The sequence below is a fragment of the Cervus canadensis genome, chromosome 3, assembly GCF_019320065.1.
Source record: "Cervus canadensis isolate Bull #8, Minnesota chromosome 3, ASM1932006v1, whole genome shotgun sequence".
Taxonomy (NCBI): domain Eukaryota; kingdom Metazoa; phylum Chordata; class Mammalia; order Artiodactyla; family Cervidae; genus Cervus; species Cervus canadensis.
This window is the reverse complement of record NC_057388.1, coordinates 99,123,902-99,145,445: the sequence shown is the minus strand read 5'-3', so window position 1 is coordinate 99,145,445 and position 21,544 is coordinate 99,123,902. Positions and strand designations below refer to the sequence as shown.

The window sequence follows — 21,544 nt, the reverse complement described above, 5'->3', positions numbered from 1 at the left end:
GACCCCCACCCATCAGCGGGCTCCTCCCCACAGTGCTGCTGGCTTGTGAGCGGGCCTGTACCTAGCAACCCTTTTAGCTCCACTCATGTCTGGGAGATTTAGGGAATAGTCCTTATTTACCCCTCTTCATTTCCTGAATTCAAACTTGGATGAGAAGAAAGTCCCAGAAAGAAGGTAGAGAGGACAGAGATATCAGCTTTTTAACTATTAAGGCAAGTATGGTGACTGTGGCTTGGCTCCTGGCCACCATCGAGCTCAGTAATCCTTTCCCCCGTGAGGCTGACATTTTAGGAGAGTTTCCCTAGGGAATGTTTGGTTCTGCAGAGATACACTCACCCAGAAGTGACTCACCCACTGTGACTGGCCCACACTGGTGGGCCAGAAAAAGAAAGAAAAATAGGCCTCCAATGTGGCCTCCTGATGCTGGCCTGGGTGGTGGGCCTTGATTACGGGAATGCTGGCCACTAAAGAGGCCAAGCAAAAGCAGACAACCCAGATACTGCTGGGCCCAGAAGCTCAGCCTCCTCTGGCAACCTCACCAACCGGCAGTCAGTCACCTCTTCCCCTTTAGGAAGCAGGGCCTTAACAGGTAGAGCTGGGGAGATTTCCCTGGCGGTCCAGTGGTTAAAACTCTGCTCTCAATGCAGGGGGCCCAGGCTTGATCCCTGGTCAGGGAACTAGATCCCACATGTCAGAACTAAGAGTCTGCATGCCACAACTAACAATTTCACATGCCATAACTAAGACCCAGCACAGCCAAATAAATAAAACCAATATATATATATTGATTTTATATACATATATATACACATATATGTGTATATATATACACAAACATATATATATATATATATTTTTTTTTTTTTTCTTTAAAGGTAGAGTTGGTATCCTTCTAGAGAGAGGAGAGAAGTTTCCTACTTTACGGGCCCAGATGGGAATGCTGAGAAAAAGAGAGAATGCCATCTCACCGCCCTTGACTGTACTAACTCAAAGACCCTAGGAATCTGTGACCCAGAGGCTTCTGGGAAATGTGATTTCAGTTGAAAATGTTAAGAGCTAAATGGGAGAGGATATTTTAATTTATTATTTAGAATAAACTGTAGCCCATGAGAGTGGTAGAATCTTTAAGGTATTCCTGGATTTTGTTGGCAGGGGTGGTGGGGGGTGTAGTAGGAAGGACACAGCTACCAGAGCCCTTCCTCCCCAGGGCCAAAATTATGGGTTCAAATAACATATTAAATTTACATTTAACTTGACACAAAGCTGCTTAAGCATTTTTTTTTTTAAACGATGAAAGGGTTTTTTGTTTTTTTTTTTGCTTCATTCACAATAGAGTTTAGTTACATAGAGATATAGAAGAACGGAAATGTATTAATGACATGTGAAATCCTAAACCAGAATGAATAAATAAAGACTTGGTGGACTGCTTCTGAAGAGTGGCCAACTCCAAGCCTAGGAGCAGTTTCATTTGATAAATGGACATGAAAAGCCCTTGAAGGGGCGAGTTGACTGAATTCCTCCCGCAGCCTCAATCCTGAGCCTCCTTGTGAGGCTGCCCCTGAATCCCCGGGAGAGAGAGGCTCCCTTTCTCTGGGCACCTACAGTCCCCACTGATCACTCTGCTTGGGTGGCCCTCAAGGTCTTCTCTACCCATTTTCCTCCTGTCCTACTGAAAGGGACATCTACCTGCCCCTCGCAAGTGGGGGAGAGGAGGACCCCTCTAGCCTCCAGACACTAATGAAAGCTGGTGGGTGAGCCTGAGCCTGTCTTCTGCTTCACTTCTTAGGCCTCCTTCATCCCAGGTGGCCTTGTCCAGTACCCATTTCTTTTCTCCCACATGTTCCAGGAACAGAGAAGAAAGAGAGGGTATCAATCTTAAGACTTAAATTAAGGCTCCACCATTTACTTAATTGCATGACTCTAAGTTTGTTTCTTGGCTCTCTGGGTCAAGTTCATTATGTACAAAATCAGCGTAGTAATGCTGACCTTAAGGACTGCCAGAAAGATGAAAGGTAAATAACGTTTGGACAGCATCTGCCATTGACACAGCGTTGATGCTCCAACAAGTAAGCTCTTCCCTTCCTCACTGTCTCTTCCACCTGCTCTCTTGGGGTGGTGGTGTGTGGGATGTTGAAGGTCAAATGGGAACTTCCCCTCCCTCTGGAGCTCTGTGAACTAAAAATTGTCACCTGACTCATAATGAACTGGTAGCTCAGACAGTAAAGAATCTGCCTGTGATGCAGGAGACTGCAGTTTGATCCCTGGGTTGGGAAGATCCCCTGGAGGAAGAAATGTCTAATCACTTCAGTATTCTTGCCTGGGGAAACCCAGACAGAGGAGCCTGGCAGGCTACAGTCCATGGGGTCTCAAAGAGTCAGACATGACTGAGCGACTTTCACTTTCATTCTGGGTGACCAGCACCTTCCTTCCCCAAGAACGGTAGACAGGTAGATCAAAGAGGTCCTCATCTCCTTACTGCTGAAATGACACAGAATTCTATTGTTTTTAATATTTTGCATTGTAAAGTTGTCAGTCCTGAAAAGGGAAATGGCTCATTTATCAGACTAACTGGTCTAAATGTCTGACTCTCCTCTAAGATCATGGGCAACTCTCAGGCAGGCAGGAGTTTTATTTTATTTTTTATCCTCAAGTACTTAGCAGGTACTTAAGGGGTTGTCTATTTAATGAATTATGAACATTGGGCAGATTCCAATGGTTCACTAAAGTGGGGAATGGGCTCTCCTCTCTCACAACCACATCTTGGACATCCTTGATGATCTGATGGCTCCTATAGATGGGGTGAGGGTACTTTCCAAACCCCAAATCAAGACACATGATATGAGACATGATCTGATAAGACCAAAGCATATTTGAAATCAGGAGACTTCTAGAACATCAAGGAGAGAAATGCTCTACACAGGCCCTCATTCTCTAATTAATTTTCTGTTTGTTTAGTTGCTCAATCCTGTCTGACTGTTTGCGACCCCATGGACTGTAGCCTGCCAGGCTCCTCTGTCCATGGGATTTCCCAGGCAAGGATACTGGAGTGGGTTGCCATGTTCTTCTCCAGGGGATCTTTCTGAGCCAGGGATTGAACCCACATCTCCTGTATCTTGTGTACTGCCGGTGATTCCTTTACCCCTGAGCCACCAAATATTACATACCTGGAGACAAAAAGTGAGTCAGTCCCCATCTGCCCCAAAAGCCCTAGTTCTGTTGGATGAAGAAGCATGTCCAGTAGAGCGGAGTTGACTGACACCTCTGGGTTTGTCTTCACAAACCTTCTCCAGTATCATGCTTTCAGGTCTCCCGAGAATCACTCCCCCACCAGTACCTCCTAGACCTTCAAGGCCATCACCAGCAGATCGTGGGACAATGTAGACAGCAACTGGTTTGGGCTTCCTAAGCTCCTCCCCACCTATACCCACAGGGGTCATCATTCACAGTGAGGTGAAGGGTGATGGAGGGGGTGCAGCCCTGGGCCCAAGGTGTGCCTGACTCTGCATTGTGGGGGCTGCCTGGCCCTGCCCCCAGCTCTCTGGCCTGGGCTGCTTCTCCAGATCACCCCTCTGGTCCCCAGAGGGAGCTGGGGTCCTACTGTGCACACACCCCAGCTCACCTGTTGGTGACATCCTCAGGGTGCCCCTGAGTCTGGTCTGGGATGTTCTCCCTATGTCTGGTACCCTGAGCAATTCTGCACATGTGTGTGTACATGCTAATTTGCCTCAGTCGTGTCCAACTCTTTGTGACCCCATGGGCTGTAGCCCGCCAGGCTCCTCTGTCCACGGGATTCTCCAGGCAAGAATACTGGAGTGGGTTGCCATTCCTTTCTACAGGGGATCTTCCTGACTCAGGGATCGAACCCACTCTACTCTCTATCGAAAGTATAGAAAATAAGCTTCCTTAAAATAAGGCCTATGTTTACTCAATTTTTAAAGCACTGTGTATGTTCACAGAAATATTTTTTGAACTGAGTTAGAATTTGTTGCGGAAATATTTCAAATATGGCTTAATATGTCTGATTACATTATGATTCTTGGTATGGTGTGCATGCGTGCTCAGTCGTATCCAACTCTGTGACCCCAGGGACTGTATAGCCCACTGTATAGGCTCCTCTGTCCATGGGATTCTCCAGGCAAGTATACTGGAGTGGGTTGCCATAGCTTCCTCCAGGGGATCTTCCTGACCCAGGAAGATTGAACCCATGTCTCTTACGCCTCCTGCATTGGCAGGCAGGTTCTTTACCACTAGCGCCACCTGGGAAGCCCTCCAACCCTGTACACACCATGCATCATAGACATCCAAGCAGTAGGGGCAACAGGAGCCTCTTGAGGGTGGAACCCCCTACCCCCTTCCCTGGGTGTGGCTATTTCTGATGCCACCTTTCCAGGTCCTCATTCTTCTCTCGGTACCCAGGACTGGAGAGAGGCCATTTGTCACTTCCACCAGCGCCTCCCTCGTCACTGTTTCTGGGGAGCAGCTTTTAAGGCCGACAGGAGGGGTCTGTGCATTTACTCCAGGAATGAGCATTTTTCTTTGATTGATGCCTAGTTTCAAGAGGCAGGAGCTTGGCAGCCATGTTCCCTTTCTCTGAAGTTTGCACACCTCTGTAAGAACATCCTAGAAGAACCACAGGGAGGGAGGCTTTTGAGGCTGCTTTAGAAATTACCTCAGTTTCCATGGCAATCAAGCTCTGTGGCGTTGCCACCACCTTCTGGGTCTTTCTGCTCCCACTGGAAAGGCTATTGGAGAAATCTCTTATTTCTCGACAATGATTCCAGGAAAGAGATGGTTTTCCAGCTTACCTGTGCCAACCCCCCACTCTTCTTGGTTGCACTTCCCCAACCAATTCATGCTGACGGTGCATTGTCTGGAAGCAAGAGACCCCAATTTGGGGCAGTCCTGTTAATATTTCTAACCCAGGAAAGACAGGCTATCAGGGTCCCAGCCTGAGTCTGGGCTATATCTGTGCATGTCTGTGTTGGTGGAGGCATGACAGCCAGGTAGGCACCAGGGTTGTGGAGAAATCACTCATCCTGAGTGGGACCCCAAATCATCCACCCAGACTCAGCCTAGACACTGCACCACGACCACGCTTTACCATCTAACCCTGTCATTCCCTTCCTTAGACCTTGACAATTCTGGGTCTGCCCTGCCCATGCAAGGGGTTGAACTGCATTATAGGAACTTCCCAAGAGATCCATCAGTTCTTCCTTGATGGCTCATCAGGTAAAGAATCTGCCTGCAATGCAGGAGACACACAGGAGACATGGGTTTGATCCCTGGCTTGGGAAGATCCCCTGGAGGAGGGAGGGCATGACAACCCACTCCAGTATTCATGCCTGGAGAACCCCATGGACAGAAGAGCCTAGTGGGCTATAGTACATGGGGTTGCAAAGAATCAGACACAACTGAAGCGACTTAGCATGCACACATGGGAGATCCATCAACTCTTTCATTTAAAACATCAACAGACAGCATGAGTGCTAAGGCTTTTTCTATCCTGCTGTTTCCACCGATCTAGGATGTTATCAATATTCTCACCCAATCTTAATCAAAGGCCTCCACAGAAATGTAAAGGTCTTACACTAAGGTTCCAAGTCTCAATAAATTCCGACCTTACCTCCCCAGTCTGAGACCCTGTCAGTTTTGGAAGATGCTCCTCTCCCTGTTGGCAGCAGGCAATACACTCCACTGTGTCTTATTAGCAGCTTGTGTCGGCAATGTTTGGAGAGCCAGCTTTTGATGTGAGGGAAGGGGGGGAAACTGGTTCTGCATGATTATCCAGTCATCAAAGGGCAAGGGGTGATTTTCAGCCCAGCAGACTTGGCCTCAGCTAGGGAGGAGGGCAGCTGCATGTAGAACAGGGAGGTGACCTGAGTTTTCAAGTTCTCTGGGAGCCTCTGTGGCAAAAGGCTGTGGTGTCTTGGGATTGGGGAGTCTGGGTGTGGGGCGATGCTGGAGGCGGAGATGGCTCGGGGGCCTGCAACATGTGCAGCTGTGTGCTGGCTTTAATATTCTGCTGTCACCATCTTGAAATTCTTAATAATGTTTGAATAAGGGGCCCACAAAGAAGGCTGAGCACTGAAGAATTGATGCTTTTGAACTATGGTGTTGGAGAAGACTCTTGAGAGTCCCTTGGACTGCAAGGAGACCCAACCAGTCCATCCTAAAGGGAATCAGTCCTGAATATTCATTGGAAGGACTGACGCTAAAGCTGAAACTCCAATACTTTGGCCACCTGACTCACTGGAAAAGACCCTGATGCTGGGAAAGATTGAAGGCGGGAGGAGAAGGGGATGACAGAAGATGAGATGGTTGGATGGCATCACCAACTCGAGGGACAGGAGTTTGAGCACGCTCCGAGAGATGGTGAAGGACAGGAAAGCCTGGTGTGCTACAGTCCATGAGATCATACAGAGTCAGACACAACTGAACGACTGAACAATGAACAACAAAGGGGTCCAAGTTTTCATTTTACCCTGCTCCTCACAAATTATGGAGCTGGTCCCGGTTGGAGGGGAAAGATGTTACCAGGTGTGTGGCAATGCAGCACCTTCGGGGGGTACACGAGAGTTGTCCTCCCCTAACCTGGCCATCCCAGGCGTAGACATCATGCCCTCACTCACTGCAACTGGGCATGGCAGGCTGAAGAAGCCCCAGCTGCAGGGACCCCCAAAGGAGGCCAGACCACTGATAAAAGTCACACCATATCCAATGATCGCCCAGGGGAGAAGCCCAGAGCAATCTATGAAGCAGACAGAGGGTAAGGCAGAATCAGTCAAGCCCAGACCATGGCCTCCAAGGCCCTACACCATCCACCCAGCTTTGGGCGTATCTCCATCTCATTCTGCTCCTGACACAACCCTCTCCTCTCGCTCAGCTTTTTCAGACCCAAGAAGCTCATCCCCATCCCAGGATGTCCTCTACCCCTGCTGCTGTTCTTGTAGGGACTAATCTTTCCCGAGTCTTCCCAGGGCTCAGCAGCCTCCCTTCACCCACATCTCTGCTCACCACAACCATCCCTGAGGGGCCTCCATCCCCACCCACTGGCCCTTCACCTACAATGATGGCCCCCCAGAACTCTCTGTCTCCCTCCCAGCTTAATTTTTCTCCATTGTTCTCACCCCCCGATTTCAGATCATGTATTTACTTTATGGGATTTGCTTCTTGTCTGTTTCTCTAGCTAGAATGCAAGCTTCATGAAGACTTGATCCTATTTCCTACCACAGCCCAAGGGCTTAATCAGTGTCTGGCACATAGTACAGGCAATCAATATTGAATGAATGCATGAGTAGGGTGGTGATTAGCCAGAGAAATAATATCTGTTCAACAATTTCATCTTTGCCACCCTGTGGTGTGTATGTCTTTGCATGCTGTTGGTGGTGGTGGTGACATGGGGCTGCTTAAAGCAAAGCGTCCCTGAAGGCAGTCATTTAAAAAAAAAAAAAGGAGCATCTCAGTAGTAAAAATAATAAGCTCTAGAAATTTGTTGAGAACAATGGCAACTTTTTATATGAGTTAACTCTGTAATAGTCACAACTATGCCTCAAATGGGTACTATTATTAGCCTTGTGTTACAGGTGAGAAAATTGAAGCAATGCATGAATTAGCGTCTGCCCTGGATGGTGTGTAGTGGTGTGGCTGTGTTGAGTGCTTGATGGGCAGGTGACAGGCCATTCTGGCAAGGCCTCCACTGACCAGATTAGGGTTTATAGAGCCAGGGCGGCTTACTTACCATTCTCCTCCAAAATGCAAATCTGTAACAGAGGAGGTCCCACTGGGTGGTAAGGGTGCACGTGCTTTGGGGTCTATTTCAACTCTTAAGGCAAAAATGAAGCCCCAGCCACACTGTCCTGGCCATTGGTTCTATATCAGGCAAGCATGCATGTTATTTCCTAATCTTCCTGACAATGTGCCTCCTCTCCCCAAAGGTCTTGGTTTTGAATGCAATCATCAAATGCTAAAACATATTCAAATATGCACCTTCCAAAGGGCAAGATATATCCCAGGGTATGAAGTAGTCTGTGAATCTCTGCTGAGGACTGCGAGAGAAAGGCTGTAAGATAGAAAGTCAAGAGAAGAGTTGTGACGTTGTAGTGAAATCTCACCTGAAGTTATAGAGGCTGTTTAGCAAGGTAGGTAGGTGGGCTTTATGCCCTTGTTGGTCATGACAGATTATAGACTCTCTTCTGCTGATTAGAAGGGAATTCACTAGGGGTACGTGTGTAAATTCACTACCACTTTAGTACCATTTACACAGAAGAGTAACAGCTATTATTTGCTGAGGGTTTCTTATAAGCTTGCATCGTGTTAAATCATTGGCTTATTGATTGCATCCTCCCTCCCCAGAATAGTATCTAATAGTATCTATCGGGGTCACGCTTCTCTTAACCATGAGTCACAAATGTTGAGACACAGTTCCTACTGAACTTGGAGAAACTCAGACCTAGCCACATTTCCGAGCAGTGCTGGTGCTCGGGAGGACAGTAGGGAGAGGCTGATGGGGAAGCTTGGATGTTGTCCTACTTCACAGCATCCCTAAAACCACTCCACTCACTGCCTGGAAGACACATTCACCCAGTCAAGACACCCATACCTTGGGTTCTGCATTTTGGGCTTGTGAGTATGCTTAGTCACTCAGTCATGTCTGACTGTTTGTGACCCCATGGACTGCAGTCTGCCAGTGTCCTCTGTCCATGGAGATTCTCCAGGCCAAGAATACTGGAGTGGGTTGCCATGCCCTCCTCCCAGGGGAGCTTTCCAGCCCAGGGATTGAACCTGAGTCTCCCACATTGCAGGTGGATTCTTTACCATCTGAGTCACCAGGGAAGCCCAAGAATACTGGAGTGGGTAGCCTATTCCTTCTCCAGGGAATCATCCCGACCCAGGAATTGAATTGGGGTCTCCTGCATTGCAGGCAGATTCTTCACCAGCTGAGCTACCAGGGACGTTTTCAGAATTGCTGGACCTTTATCAAGGTCTTTTTCTACCAGAAGAGGGGTATCTGGGGGTTTACCACACAACTGCTCACTGGTGGGCTTGGTGGAGGGGTGTTATTGAGCATCACTGGCTTGCAGATGACTGCAGTCACTCAAAGTGGATAGCTTGAGCTTCTCTGGGAGCATCCTCTTTGCTCTTCTGACTGACCGGGGAGTTAGACAAGGTTATGCTGATCACAGGTGGGAGGAAAAGGACCTTTAAAGACTTCCTCTTCCCATGAGCACTTGTGCCCTCAATTCTGGCCACCGTCTCCTCCATGCACCCCTTTGTGCTTTGAGAAGGGAGGAATAGAAAGGGAATGGAGACAGATTCTGAGACTGGCATCTGCTTAGAAGTACAGAATCAGGACGAAGCCACTGTGGACAGACGTGTATGGCACAGGGGGTCATGGGGATCTCCCACACGGGGAACTGGAAGCAGAGACAGCAGGATGGGCCATAAGAAGCCAGGCTGGCATCCCCGACTGGGCCCTGGTTCCATTTCTGCCACCAGACACCCATGCCTCACCCTTTTCATTCTAGGCTTGTAAGTTTTCAGAACTGCTGGACCTTTATCAAGGTCCTTGTGACCTAGGACAGCCGACATAACTCCTCTTATCTGGAAATACAAGAAGGTCGAATTGGATGGTCTCTAAGGCCCCCTTCCATTTCTAACTTTCTAGGAGTCCAAATTGAAGACAGAAAGTTCTTTCTGAGGTCATGTATAATTCATACCCTCCATCCAAAAGGAATTTGAGACAGACTCCAGGACTGTTCAAATAAAGATAAAAGGAGAATAAGAAACCCCATGGAAGAGGAGAAGGTCAGACCAGGAACAGAAGATAAGACAGACTAATTTCTTGAAGGACTGCTGGCTCTAATCAAGAAAAAACAAAACACTTTCTCTGTTGTACATAATTCCCTCTTTTGATACATGCATTCGACAGATATTGGAGGCTCCAGACACTTTTCAGACTCAGGGGGTACCTTGGAGAACAAAGCAGATAAGCTTTTGGGGCTCATGGAGCTGACGTCTATGTTGGTGGTGGGAGGGGGGGCAGTTGGGGAATGTTAAAAAACACTGCAGACACCCATTATCCAGGTCTTGATTTCCAATACCATTCTCCAACAGAAGGAACCAAGCTCCTTGGAGAAATGGCCAGTTCTAAGATGAGGGCAGGAAATAACACTAGATGAGCCTGGAGCACCTTGAAGTGCCCAAAACTAAGGAAGCACTCACAAAAAGCAAAATCAAAAGCCTACATTGATGAGTATACCAAAGGGCATGGGGCCAACTGAACGCGCTCCTAGCGGCCAAAACTGGGACAGCTGGACAACAAAGTAAACAGTACTGAATTATGACTCAGACTATAAAGTCAACATTCATGAGTCCACATTAAAATGAATAAATAAAGAATCTGCCTGCAAAGAAGGAGATCCAGGTTCAATCCCTGGGTCAGGAAGATCCCCTGGAGAAGGGAATGGCAACCCACTCCAGTATTCTTGCCTGGAGAATCCCATGGACAGAGGAGCCTGGCAGGCTGCAGTCCACAGGGTGGCAAAGAGCTGGACACGACTGAGTGACTAACGCTTTTACTTTCAATAAACAGGGAAGAAGAGATGCATCTCCCATGCAGAAGAATTCCAAATAGTTTATGTAGCTATTCCACCTAAAGGCGGAGAAACAGCCCCCAACTTCTTAGGTGTGGGCTGTGCCTACTGACTTCCTTCCAAAGAGGGAAGCATGGAAACAGAGAAAACAGAAGAGTAACTTTACAGTGGAGAAGCCTGACACATACTCCTTTCTCCAGGGGATGAAGGGTAATCTCAACCATCATAAATCATGGGGATAGCACATACCCTTGAAATGACGTGATGAAAATGACACCTTACCTGTGTGATCTTCTTCCCCAAACCCATAACCCAGTCTAGTCACTATAAGAAAACTAGATAAGGTCCAACAGAGGAGCATCCCACACTATGCATGACCAGTACTCCTCAAGTACTCAACCAGCAAGGTCATTAAAAACAAGGGAAGTTTGAGAAACGGTCACAGTCAAGAGGAGCCCAATGAGACAGGACAACATAATGTGGATTTCTGGAAGGGACTCAGAACATCAGGTAACAACAGAAAAAGGAACCAAAACAACTAACTATGGACATTAATGAATAACAACATTTATTAACTGTAATAAATGTACCGTACTAAAATAAGATGTTAATAACAGGGAAAACTGTGTTCTAGGGCAAAGGGGAATATGTGAGTTCTCTGTGCTATTTGCTCAATTTTTCTGTAAACCTAAACTGTTCTAAAAACGAAAGTCTATTTAAAAAAAAGAATCTGAAGGTCAGAGATGGAAGGAGGCACAGACTCTCTCTGCTCCTGGCTTTGCACAAGCAAGCTTCCACGAGTCTTACAACTGTAGGAAATGAATTTTGCCAACAGCATCATGATCTTGGATGAGGACCCCAGTCTCAGATGAGACCCTGGCTTGGGTGGATACCTGAACTGTAGACTGGGGAGACCCTGAGCGGAAAATCCAGGCAGTTAAGCCTACCTGGAATTCTGATTCAGGGAAACTACAAGATAACAAGGATTTCTGCTTAAAAAAAAAAGAAAGCAACCCAAACCAAAATGCAGTGACAATAAGCATGTCATAGAGCAGTGGGCGTGCTGTAGAAAAATTAATTAAAATGTAGGGAGTGACTGGGCAGCTTTGTAAACTGGATGGTTGAGGCAGCCCTCTCTGAGGGGGTGGCTCTTCATTTGGGATCTCAATCCTAAGAGGAGCCGGTCACAAGGCACTGGTGGGGAAAGCACTGTGTGCAGAGATCAGGCCGCTCCAGGACCTTGCGGTGAAACTGTGAGATCCAGGAGAGAGGTGGGTGATGTGGCCAGAGTAATGTGAGCATGGCAGAAGGGACAGGATGGGAGTCAAGGGAGGGAGAAAGAGCCAGATTAAATGGGGTCTCCACCATGGACTGAATGCTGTGTGCTCCCAAATTCGCATGGTGAAACACTAACCCCTAAGATGATGCTGCTAAATGGAGCGGCCTTTGGGAAGTGACTCGGTCATGAGGATGGGACCCTTGTGAATGGCATTAGTGACCTTTCAAAAGAGGCCCCAGAGGGCTCTCTTGACCCTGCCATCATATGAGAACACACAACGACGTACCATCTATGACGTCTATAAACCAGAAAGAAGGTTCTTCCCAGACACTGGATCTGCCAGTGCCTTGATCTTGGACTTCCTGGCCTCCAGAAGAGCAAGAAACAAATTTCTGCTCTTTATAAGTCACCCATTCTCTGGTATTTTGTAATATGACCCCAAGCTAACTGAGATAGCCTCGGAAGAAGGGTAAGAAATTTGGATTTTAAGTTCAAGAGTAAGTTTTTGGCACACTGGTAGTAGATCAGTGAACATCTGATTTATAGTTTCAAAAATATTATGCCAACCTCTCTGTGAAGGACTGATTGCCGGGTACCAGTCTCCACAGGAGGCTCCAGCGTCAACCTCGATGTAAGCTCACGGCAAATGATGGATGTCTTCCAGGAGTGTGGGAGGACGTGGGAGAGGAGTGCTGAGGGGGTGGAGCACGGGCTTTCGACATTCCCACCCATTTGTAGACGTGTATCCATGAGGCGGCTCTAGATGCACCGGTGAGTCAATTACAAGTGGTCCTAGTAGTCACCTGCTTCCTCGCCACGCTGTGCTTCCCCCGTGCCAGCCCGTCGCCGCACATCTGAATCCCACCGGTGATTCAACCAGACACTCGTGTCTGGCAGCCACATCCAAACGCTGCCATGCCAGTCTGAGCTAGATTCTCCCCAGAGGCCTTGCCAAAGGGAAACTGGATCCCACCCACCGCCCCCAGCCTCCCTGCCCGACAGAGCTGCCATAAGTAACTAATTGCCTCCTCTAGGTTGAGCGTTAATTAAACAATCTGTTGCTAGTCATCTCCTGAGGTGCAGGGCGCCCTCTCTTTAAGCCTGGAAATAGTTAAATCCTGGAAAAGAGAAGCACCCAGTGTGGGCCACCCCCATTCACGTGTGAACAGATAAGAAGTTGTGGATAGAACCTCTTATTTTGGCCCCGGCTGGGTCATCTAAAGTCAACTGCAATTCCATCTTTGGACTCTTCACTTTCAATTTACCTGTTTTGCTCTTACTGACCCCTTCTTTGCACCTGCTCACCACACCACCCCCACACCCACACCCGGCCAGCTTGGGAGCCCTGTGGTGGTCGGTCGGGTCCCCAGTAGCTGTTCTCACTGGCCGTCCAATCAAACCCTTTGGGCACTAGTCTGTGCTCAGGTATAGACTGAGCCAATCTGGGTGGTCTGTCTAGCCAAAGCTATGGTTTTTCCAGTAGTCATGCATGGATGTGAGAGTTGGACTATAAAGAAAGCTGAGTGCTGAAGAATTGATGCTTTTGAACTGTGGTGTTGGATAAGACTCTTGAGAGTTCCTTGGACTGCAAAGAGATCCAACCAGTCCATCCTAAAGCAGATCAGTCCTGGGTGTTCATTGGAAGGACTGATGTTGAAGCTGAAACTCCAATCCTTTGGCCACCTGATGCAAATAGCTGACTCATTTGAAAAGACCCTGATGCTGGGTAAGATTGAAGGCGGGAGGAGAAGGGGATGACAGAGGATGAGATGGTTGGATGGCATCACTGACTCAACAGACATGAGTTTGAGTAAACTCTGGGAGTTGGTGATGGACAGGGAAGCCTGGCATGCTGTGGTCCATGGGGTCGCAAAGAGTTGGACATGACTGAGTGACTGAACTGAACTGAATCTGGATGAGAGCTAAAGCCATGGGACATTTTGGTCACAAATATCTATAGTCTGAGGGACAGCTTTGCCATGTTCATAAGGTAGCTGTCAGAGGGAGCTGACTCTCCAAGCCTTTCCATGGGTCACTCCTAGAAGAGGAACTCCTGGAGGACAGGCAGCAGTCTGGTTCTGGTTCCGGGAGTAGTTGGTGCTGAGATGGTTCTTCATGGCACACAGAGTCTTCATGACAAGGCTTTGTCTCTGGGTGGACACCTCCCCTCTCAGCAACTCTGTGCTGAGCAGGGACAGGGAAACAAGCTTCTACTCTGAGTCTGCTCCCTGCCAGGCTCTGAACTAAACCAGACTCCTGGGGTCAGCAGGCAGCAGCTGCTCTGGGCATCAGGACCACCACCCCCCTCTCCCTCCTCTCATCGTGACTGTGTCTGGCTTCCTTGGCATGAATGCCTACTAAGTCTCTCAGTTGTGTCCGACTCTTTTCGACCCTATGGACTGTAGCCCGCCAGGCTCCTCTGTCCATGGGGATTCTCCAGACAAGAATACTGGAGGGGGTTGCCGTGCCCTCCTCCAGGGGATCATTCCAACCGAGGGATCGAACTCATGTCTCTTACATCTCCTGTGTTGGCAGGCATGTTCTTTACCACCAGCGCCACCTGGGAAGGCCTCCTTGGACAGGGCACTCATTTGAAAAGGGAGAGGGTACCCTCCCCCACCTAGAGCTTCAATTTCCCCCAAAGACCAGGGATCAAGGGATCAGCTGTTAGTGGCTTTGTCCTTCTTTCTCACCTCTTGGGGCCCGTCTGATGGTCACCATGAGATGTGTGGACACCCCCCCGCCCAGTGTCTTGTTACCTGTGGACACAGGTAACAAAGCTCCAGGGTGGACAAGATGGTTCTGCTCCAACATGACAACCCTCCCGTCAGCGATAAGCAGCTCTCGGGACAGCAGCTTCTGGATGTTGCCATTTTATCATGAGCTATGGTTTTTCCATTGAAAAGGCCAGTGGGGAGTCCATGTGCGGGGAAAGCTGGTTTAGCTGGGACCCTTGGTGACCAGGGCTTGGACGGGCCTCCAGGATAATAACCCATGCCCTGTGACAGCGCTACCCTGTCTGATGCAGCCTAAGAGCTAGAGAAGCAGTCATAAAATGGGGCAGGGGAGCTGGGAAGGAAGACAAGTTCTGAGAGGCCTTCCCGACTGGTTCATCCCCAGAACCGTGACAGTTCAGAGCTGGAGGACTCTTAAAGGTCACCAGTTCCCCCAGCTCCCCCCCCCCACCCCCCCAGTTACCACACATTAGGGTCACCTCAAGTGTTCAGCTTGGATGAGTCTGGACAAGGCCCCAGCATCAGTACTTTAAAAAGCCCTGCAGGCGATTTGACTGTGCAGTGATTACAAACCACTAGCCAGGGCGTCCCTGGTGGCACAGTGGTAAAGAATCTGCCTGCCAATGCAGGGGACACAAGTTGGATCCCTGAGCCAGGAAGATACCACATGTCTCAGAGCAACGGAGCCCCCGCACCACAGAGCTACTGCGCTCAGTAGCTGTGGCTCCCAGGCCCAGGGGCCCTAGAGCCCAAGCTCCACCACAAGAGAAGCCACCGCAATGAGAAGCCTGAGAACTGCAACTAGAGAAAAGCCCAAGCAGTGATGAAGACCCAGCACAGCTGAAAGCAAAAAAAAAAAAAAAAATAGAACCACTAACCAGGAGGAAGGGGATCAACACCGTCACTCACTCTCCTGTGGGGAGGGGTCTCGGGTCCCTAGTCCAGCCTGAGGGCTTTCACCTGGCATCCCAGAGCCCTAGGCTTCTGGTGGTGCCCCAGCAAATGGGGGGTGGGAGGGGCAGGGCCCCAGGCACCCTCCTGTCCCCCACCCTCTTCCGGGAGAGAGTTCCCACCCAGGTCTCAGGTGAGCGGGGAGTGTTCTGGGGTGTGGTGTGTGGCCAGCCTGCAAAGATCTGCAGGGCCCTCACTGTCTCTGTCTGGAAGCTGTCAGAGCTGGAAGGCTCAGCACCGGCTGGGAGGTGAGGAGGGCTGGCCTGGAGGGATGGGGGAGGAGGCAGCACGCGGGGAGGTGGGAGCACCTCAGAAGAGCGGAGATGAAAGAGCGTCAGCTCCCAGGGCTCCCGGATTCCTGCTATGCCCGAGGCCTGTTTGCTCAGCTTTTCTCAGATTCCTGGGAGGCCTCTCTAGAGCCTTAGAAAAGCCCCGTTTTACTGGAGCCCGTCTTTGTACAACCACAAGAGCCTTAAGAGAGAACACGCGCTACAAACAGAGCCACTCCGCTTTGATCTTTTCACGTTTCGGGGTCCACGGAAGATTTTTGACTGGAAGGTGGAAACGAAAAAGATTCCATGCTGCTAAAACCAAGCACGGCCATCCCAGGCCGAGTGTGACCCTTGCTTCAGTGAGGAGGACACCCAGGGCACAGAGAAGGTGGTGGGGCTGGTTTTGTGGGGGCGGGGGGGGGGTGTCCTGTCCCAGCAGGGGATGGAAGGAAGGAGCAGGGAGCCGCCCATGCCTCTCTCTCCCCTGGCTTCTGCCTCACTCTGGTTGGGACCCACAGGGGAGGTGGTGCTGGGCAGGGATGGCTGACTCTGGTGACAGAGAATTTGAGATTTCGGACATCTGTCCTTCAGGGGGATAAGGATAAAGAGTCCAGCGCCAAGTTGAACCCAACAATTCTCCTCCTCCTCTCCCAACCCACAGTTCACTAGCCCCCAGATCTCTCTGTCCGTCCAGGATAGCCACCTCCAATCTCCAGCAGGACACCATGCCCCTCCCCACCTCCAGGACCTGATCAGAGATCCCAAGTCAGGTGGTTCATGTGGTGTCTGCCATCTAACTAACTCTGGCTTCCATGGATGGGACTCATTATTGCTGCTGTTCAGTTCCTCAGTCGTGTCCAACTCTCTGAGACCCCATGGACTGCAGCACGCCAGGTTTCCCTGTCCTTCACCAACTCCTGGAGCTTGCTCAAACTCACGTCCATTGAGTTGGCAATGCCATCCAACCATCTCATCCTCTGTCGTCCCCTTCTCCTCCTGCCCTTACACATTTCCCTGTATACATTTTCAATTGCTTCTGCACAAGCCCAACTCCCCTTCTTCCTAACTCCATGCAATTTGTCCATCCACCTCTCTCCAAGGAATGCCCTGTGAAGGGCACACTCACGGTTAGCTTTCACTTTGGACTGAGGCTCAAACCAGGAGACCAAAAAGCACACTTGAACTCTTCAGGGAGAAAAGAGGCCGTACAGACTGTGAATGAGCTTTTACTTCCCATGGATGAGAACATGTTCCCTCACAGCTACACAGCTCTGCTCATGGACCACCTGTCAAAGGGCTGGACTGGTCCTATGGCCACGGCAGTGACACAGGGTGAGAGAGACACATGACAGAAGGTTGGGCCTTGTCCCACCAACTTAGAGCCTCATTGGAAATGGGAGCAACAGCCGTAGGCCCAGGAATCAGGGTGGAGGTAGGCTTTTGAAGAGGAAACTGTCCAGACAGCAGTTGCCCCCCACCCCACAGTATATGCCAGGTACACACTACGTGCTCAAAATACCCAAGTACCTCCTGGGTTCACACTTGCTCCACATCTGACACCTGTTTCAAGGCCATCACCACCGTCTCTCACACACCAGGTGGGAGACCCCAGAGGGCAATGACCAGCAGTCACCAGGAACTCAAAACACAGTCAGAATGAGTGAAGGAAAGGGGCCCCCCAAAGGAGTCTGGGCCTCCATCCTCATGTCCATCAGCTGTTCTCTCAGAATGCCAGTAACCAGGACCTCCCTGCCTGCCGCCCCTGAGCCTTACCTCCCATGAGGAAGAGCAGCCCGGCCACATACTGCATAAGGCCTCGGTCCCAGCAGCAGCCCAGCACGCCGATGATCCAGCCGAAGAGGATGATGGCCACCGCCATGCCCATGAAGCCGGCCGTCATCCTGCGCAGGTCTGCAGGGAAGCAGGTGGGTACCAGTTAGCATCAGAGCCTGGAACGCAGGGTCCAGTGCACCCCAACCCTGGGCCGGGGGGAGGGGGCAGGGCACCACAGGGGCCCTTTGCAGACAGGTTGGCGCAACTGAGCTTCCTTTGCAGAGGACAGAGCCCCCGATGGCAACCATATTTGTTGTTTAGTTGCTCAGTCATGTCCGACTCTGTGCGACCCCATGGACTGTATAGCCCACCAGGCTCCTCTGTCCAGGGATTCTCCAGGCAAGAATACTGGAGTGGGTAGCCATTCCCTTCTCCAGGGGATCTTCTGGACCCAGGGATTGAACCTCAGTCTCCTGCATTGCAGGCAGATTCTTCACCCCTGAGCCAGCTGGGAAACACCGGTGACCATATCCTCAAGTGCAAACACAGCTAGGACAGCCTGGTCCATACGCGGAAGGAGAGATCACCACAATAGCTGCCATTTCCTCTGCATTCCCTTCTTTGTGCTGGGGGCAGCACTGTTCTTCGCAAGCATCTCTCCCAACCTCCTAGGACAGCTATTGTCTTTATCCCTATCTGGAAAATGGAGCAACCCACAGAAAGCCTACAGAGAGTGGAGAACACAGCATCAAATCCAGATCTGTGCGGCTCCCAGGTCCTAACCCAGGATCACTCACCCTTCAGGGAGGTGAGACCCAGACAAACGGGCCCTTAGAGCTAGGCTGAGTCTTGGCACTTGCCAAGGACTCTATCCCTCCCATGCAGGGTTTGCTGGTCTCTCAGGAGGTCAGGGGTGAAGAGGAAGCTGTATGACGTTCCTCATCCTCCAGCCTGACTCCGGGGGGCTCAGCTTCCGCCGCACGTGTGGTTGCAGGGTGGGAGCCATGCTTCCTGCTCTCGGGTTGAGCCCTGAGGAGGCCCCCTCAGCTTTCCTGATCAGACCCTTCTCTGTACATGCTCTGCCAACCCGCCAGACAAAGCCTGGCATGCAGGGGGATGAGGGCTGTCTGGAAAAGTGATTTTTTTTTATTAGTTTTTATTGGAGTATTGCTGCTTTACAGGGCTTCCCTGATGGCTCAGTGGTAAAGAACCATCTGCCAAGGTAGGAGACATGAGCCATGGGTTTGATCCCTGGCACGGGAAGATCCCCTGGAGGAGGGCATGGCAACCCACTCCAATATTCTTGCCTGGAGAATCCTATGGACGGAGGAGCCTGGAATGCTCTAGTCCACAGGGTCGAAAAGAGCTGGACCTGAGTGAAGTGACTTAGCACATGAATGCTGTGTTAGCTTCTGCTGTAGGCAAAGTGAATCAACTACATGTTTACATGTATCCACTCTTTTTATTTGTATTTCCTTCCCATTTAGGTCTGGGAAGGTGGAATTTTTAGCAGAAGGGAGACGGCAGAGCTGCTGATATATCTCTGTCAGCCTCACTCAGAATCTTGCTAAGCTTCCTCCCAGCTCTAGCCCTACACCCCGGTGTATCCCCCCACCCCGCTGCACACTCCTTCCCTGGAATCTGGCTTTCTTCCTTCTGGGTAACACCCCCAATCAGGCTCCACACAGGAGCCGTTTGTCTGGCCTCTGCCCTGGGCGATGGGGACTGCAGAGTAGCCTGGAGACCCCGTGGGCATTCCCTTCTCTTGAAGGAAGGGAAGGAGCATGAGGAGGTGGGGAAGGGGGCTCTGGACAGCAAACTACATGAGTCCCCCATCCAAGCAAGCACGGATGGTCTCCTCTCATCCCCGAGGAAACAAACACCCAGGTTTCTGTGGGGAGCACCTCTGTGCCTCTCTCGCACTCCAGGCCCCCGGTCGGCAGAGTAAGCAGAGGATCCCGGGCACAGTCTGGCTTGAGGTCTCTTGCCCCTCCCCCACCTCCAGAGCTGGCTGTGGTCCATGCCCCTTGGCCTGACACTGAAGATCAGATCCTGGCAGCCCCCTCAACCACCCCCGGGGAGGAAGTTGGCTGGGGGGTGGGGAGGAGAACAGCAGGTGAGCCTCCCCATGATGAAGGGGGCCTAACAGGGCCCTGCCACAGAGGCAGACATTCCCAGAGAGCCACGAGAAGGTTCCTGCTCTACTGAGTTCTCCTGGGTCCTTCCCACCCGTGCTGACCCCAGAGTGCCAGCCCAGCAAGAGAGCAGTCACACCCGTTACAGTCCCTCCCGTGCATGCCAAGGAGGCCTAATTATCAGGCTGCACTGATCGCTCAGATCGCTAAATACACCAGAGGGAACTTTGTTGAGGATGCGTTAGATCCCAGCATGCAAATGTGTGTGCCAGGCTTTCTGAGTGGGCTCCATGCTCAGGCATCCACGGCTGGCTGGAAAGAAGGCAGGACCTCCCTGCAGTTGGGCCGCACCCCTTTCTCTTTCAACTGCCTGTGGTCATCCCGGCCCCTCCATCTCCCCACGGCCACGAGCCTTAGTCCCTTGGCCCCTCCTTCCTTTGTCACCACAAGAGACTCTAGGCAGCCAGCTCTGGGCTGCCTCCTTGGTGGAAAAAGGTCCCCTCTCGACTCCACTGGGACTGATTCCTGGCCATGGGATACTCTGCCACGGGGGGCTCATCCACTCTCCACTGCAGTCAAGGGCAAGGAGGTGATGGGAATGGGAGACGAGAGACCAGGGTATTTTTAGTCTAAAGGAGATTTATTTACATCCCCTTAAACAGCTCAGGAAATTTCTCTTCTATGCCCCTGTGAAACTACTGGCTTCCTTTTCAGTAATAGGGGGGTTTCTAGGAAGACTCCCCTAGAATTTCTAGGAAGAATCCCTAGTGGCACTAGAGAGGACAACCCTGCAGAAGCCACAGAGCCCCTTCCTGCCACACCTGGTGGGTACTGGCCCCTGGGCTATGCAGACCCCAGGGAGCAAAGGTGCTGCCTGGGGGACTGAATGGATAAAGGGTCCCTGTGAGCCATGTGTACTTGGGCTGGGGATGGAGAAGAGGGCTGGACAGGAAAACAAATAATGCAAATCATTACAAGACAGAAAGGTATTGCTGTTGGAGGAGGTAAGCCAAGTGCTTCACTTAGGAGAAAACAGAGCAAAAGGCAGAAACAGAAATGGAGAGTAATTCCTCTTCCAAAAGCCCTGAGACAGACAACCTGTGTTCCCAGGTCAGGGAAGGCTGTGCCTCCAAAACAGACTCTGTGCACTCTGCTGTCTCCCAAAGGCTTTGTCAACAAAAACTGAGGGTCAGCCTAAGTTGTTGTTCTAGAAAGAGGATGAAAACCAGAGGTCAGGCCTGAGCATTTTCACTGACCCGAGAGGATATTCACCATCACCCGGTGAGCCATGTATGTACAGCTGTTTATTCTGCCCTCAGACCCACATGGTAACTCAGGGCAGCTGCAGCAACAACTTAAAGGTAGGCAGGACAAGTAATATTCCTATTTTACAGGGTTTAGAGAAGTTAAATAATTTATTGATCAACAGTCTCAAACCAGTGAACTAAAAAGGAATGAGCTGGGTTACTGAGTTGTGTAGGAAAAGAAAATTATTAATCTAATTAAAGACCTACAGGATCATCATCACAGATGGAAAAAATATAACTAGCATTTTTCCTCCCAAATAAAGCCAGGATTAGAGTTCCAAGATTTTTTTTAAAAGACAGAAATTCACATGGAAGGGGAAACCAGAAAAGAAGATGGCGACAACAGAAGACTGGAAGCTGCAAAACTGAGGGCAGTATAGTTTCTCAACAGACCTAACAAGCCAAGACCAGAGCCAGTGGAGGGGTGGGGGGAAGCTGAAAACCATCCTGCCAAACCCCCCAAAGGCTCAGAAATTGGCATTAATCACTATGCATCAGGA

General features: G+C 50.3%; 1 protein-coding gene across 2 annotated transcripts in view; it reads right to left on the bottom strand.

Annotated features, from left to right (window-relative positions):
• Positions 1 to 21,544, bottom strand: part of TMEM178B (transmembrane protein 178B) — a 398,699-nt gene that overhangs the window by 24,935 nt on the left and 352,220 nt on the right. For both annotated transcript variants that reach the window (XR_006268618.1, XM_043463892.1), the window contains exon 3: positions 17,603 to 17,740. Coding sequence is in view for 1 of the 2 variants with exons in the window: in XM_043463892.1 (XP_043319827.1) it covers positions 17,603 to 17,740 (138 nt within the window). In the remaining variant the exon portion in view is untranslated. The remainder of the gene's footprint in view (positions 1 to 17,602; positions 17,741 to 21,544) is intronic.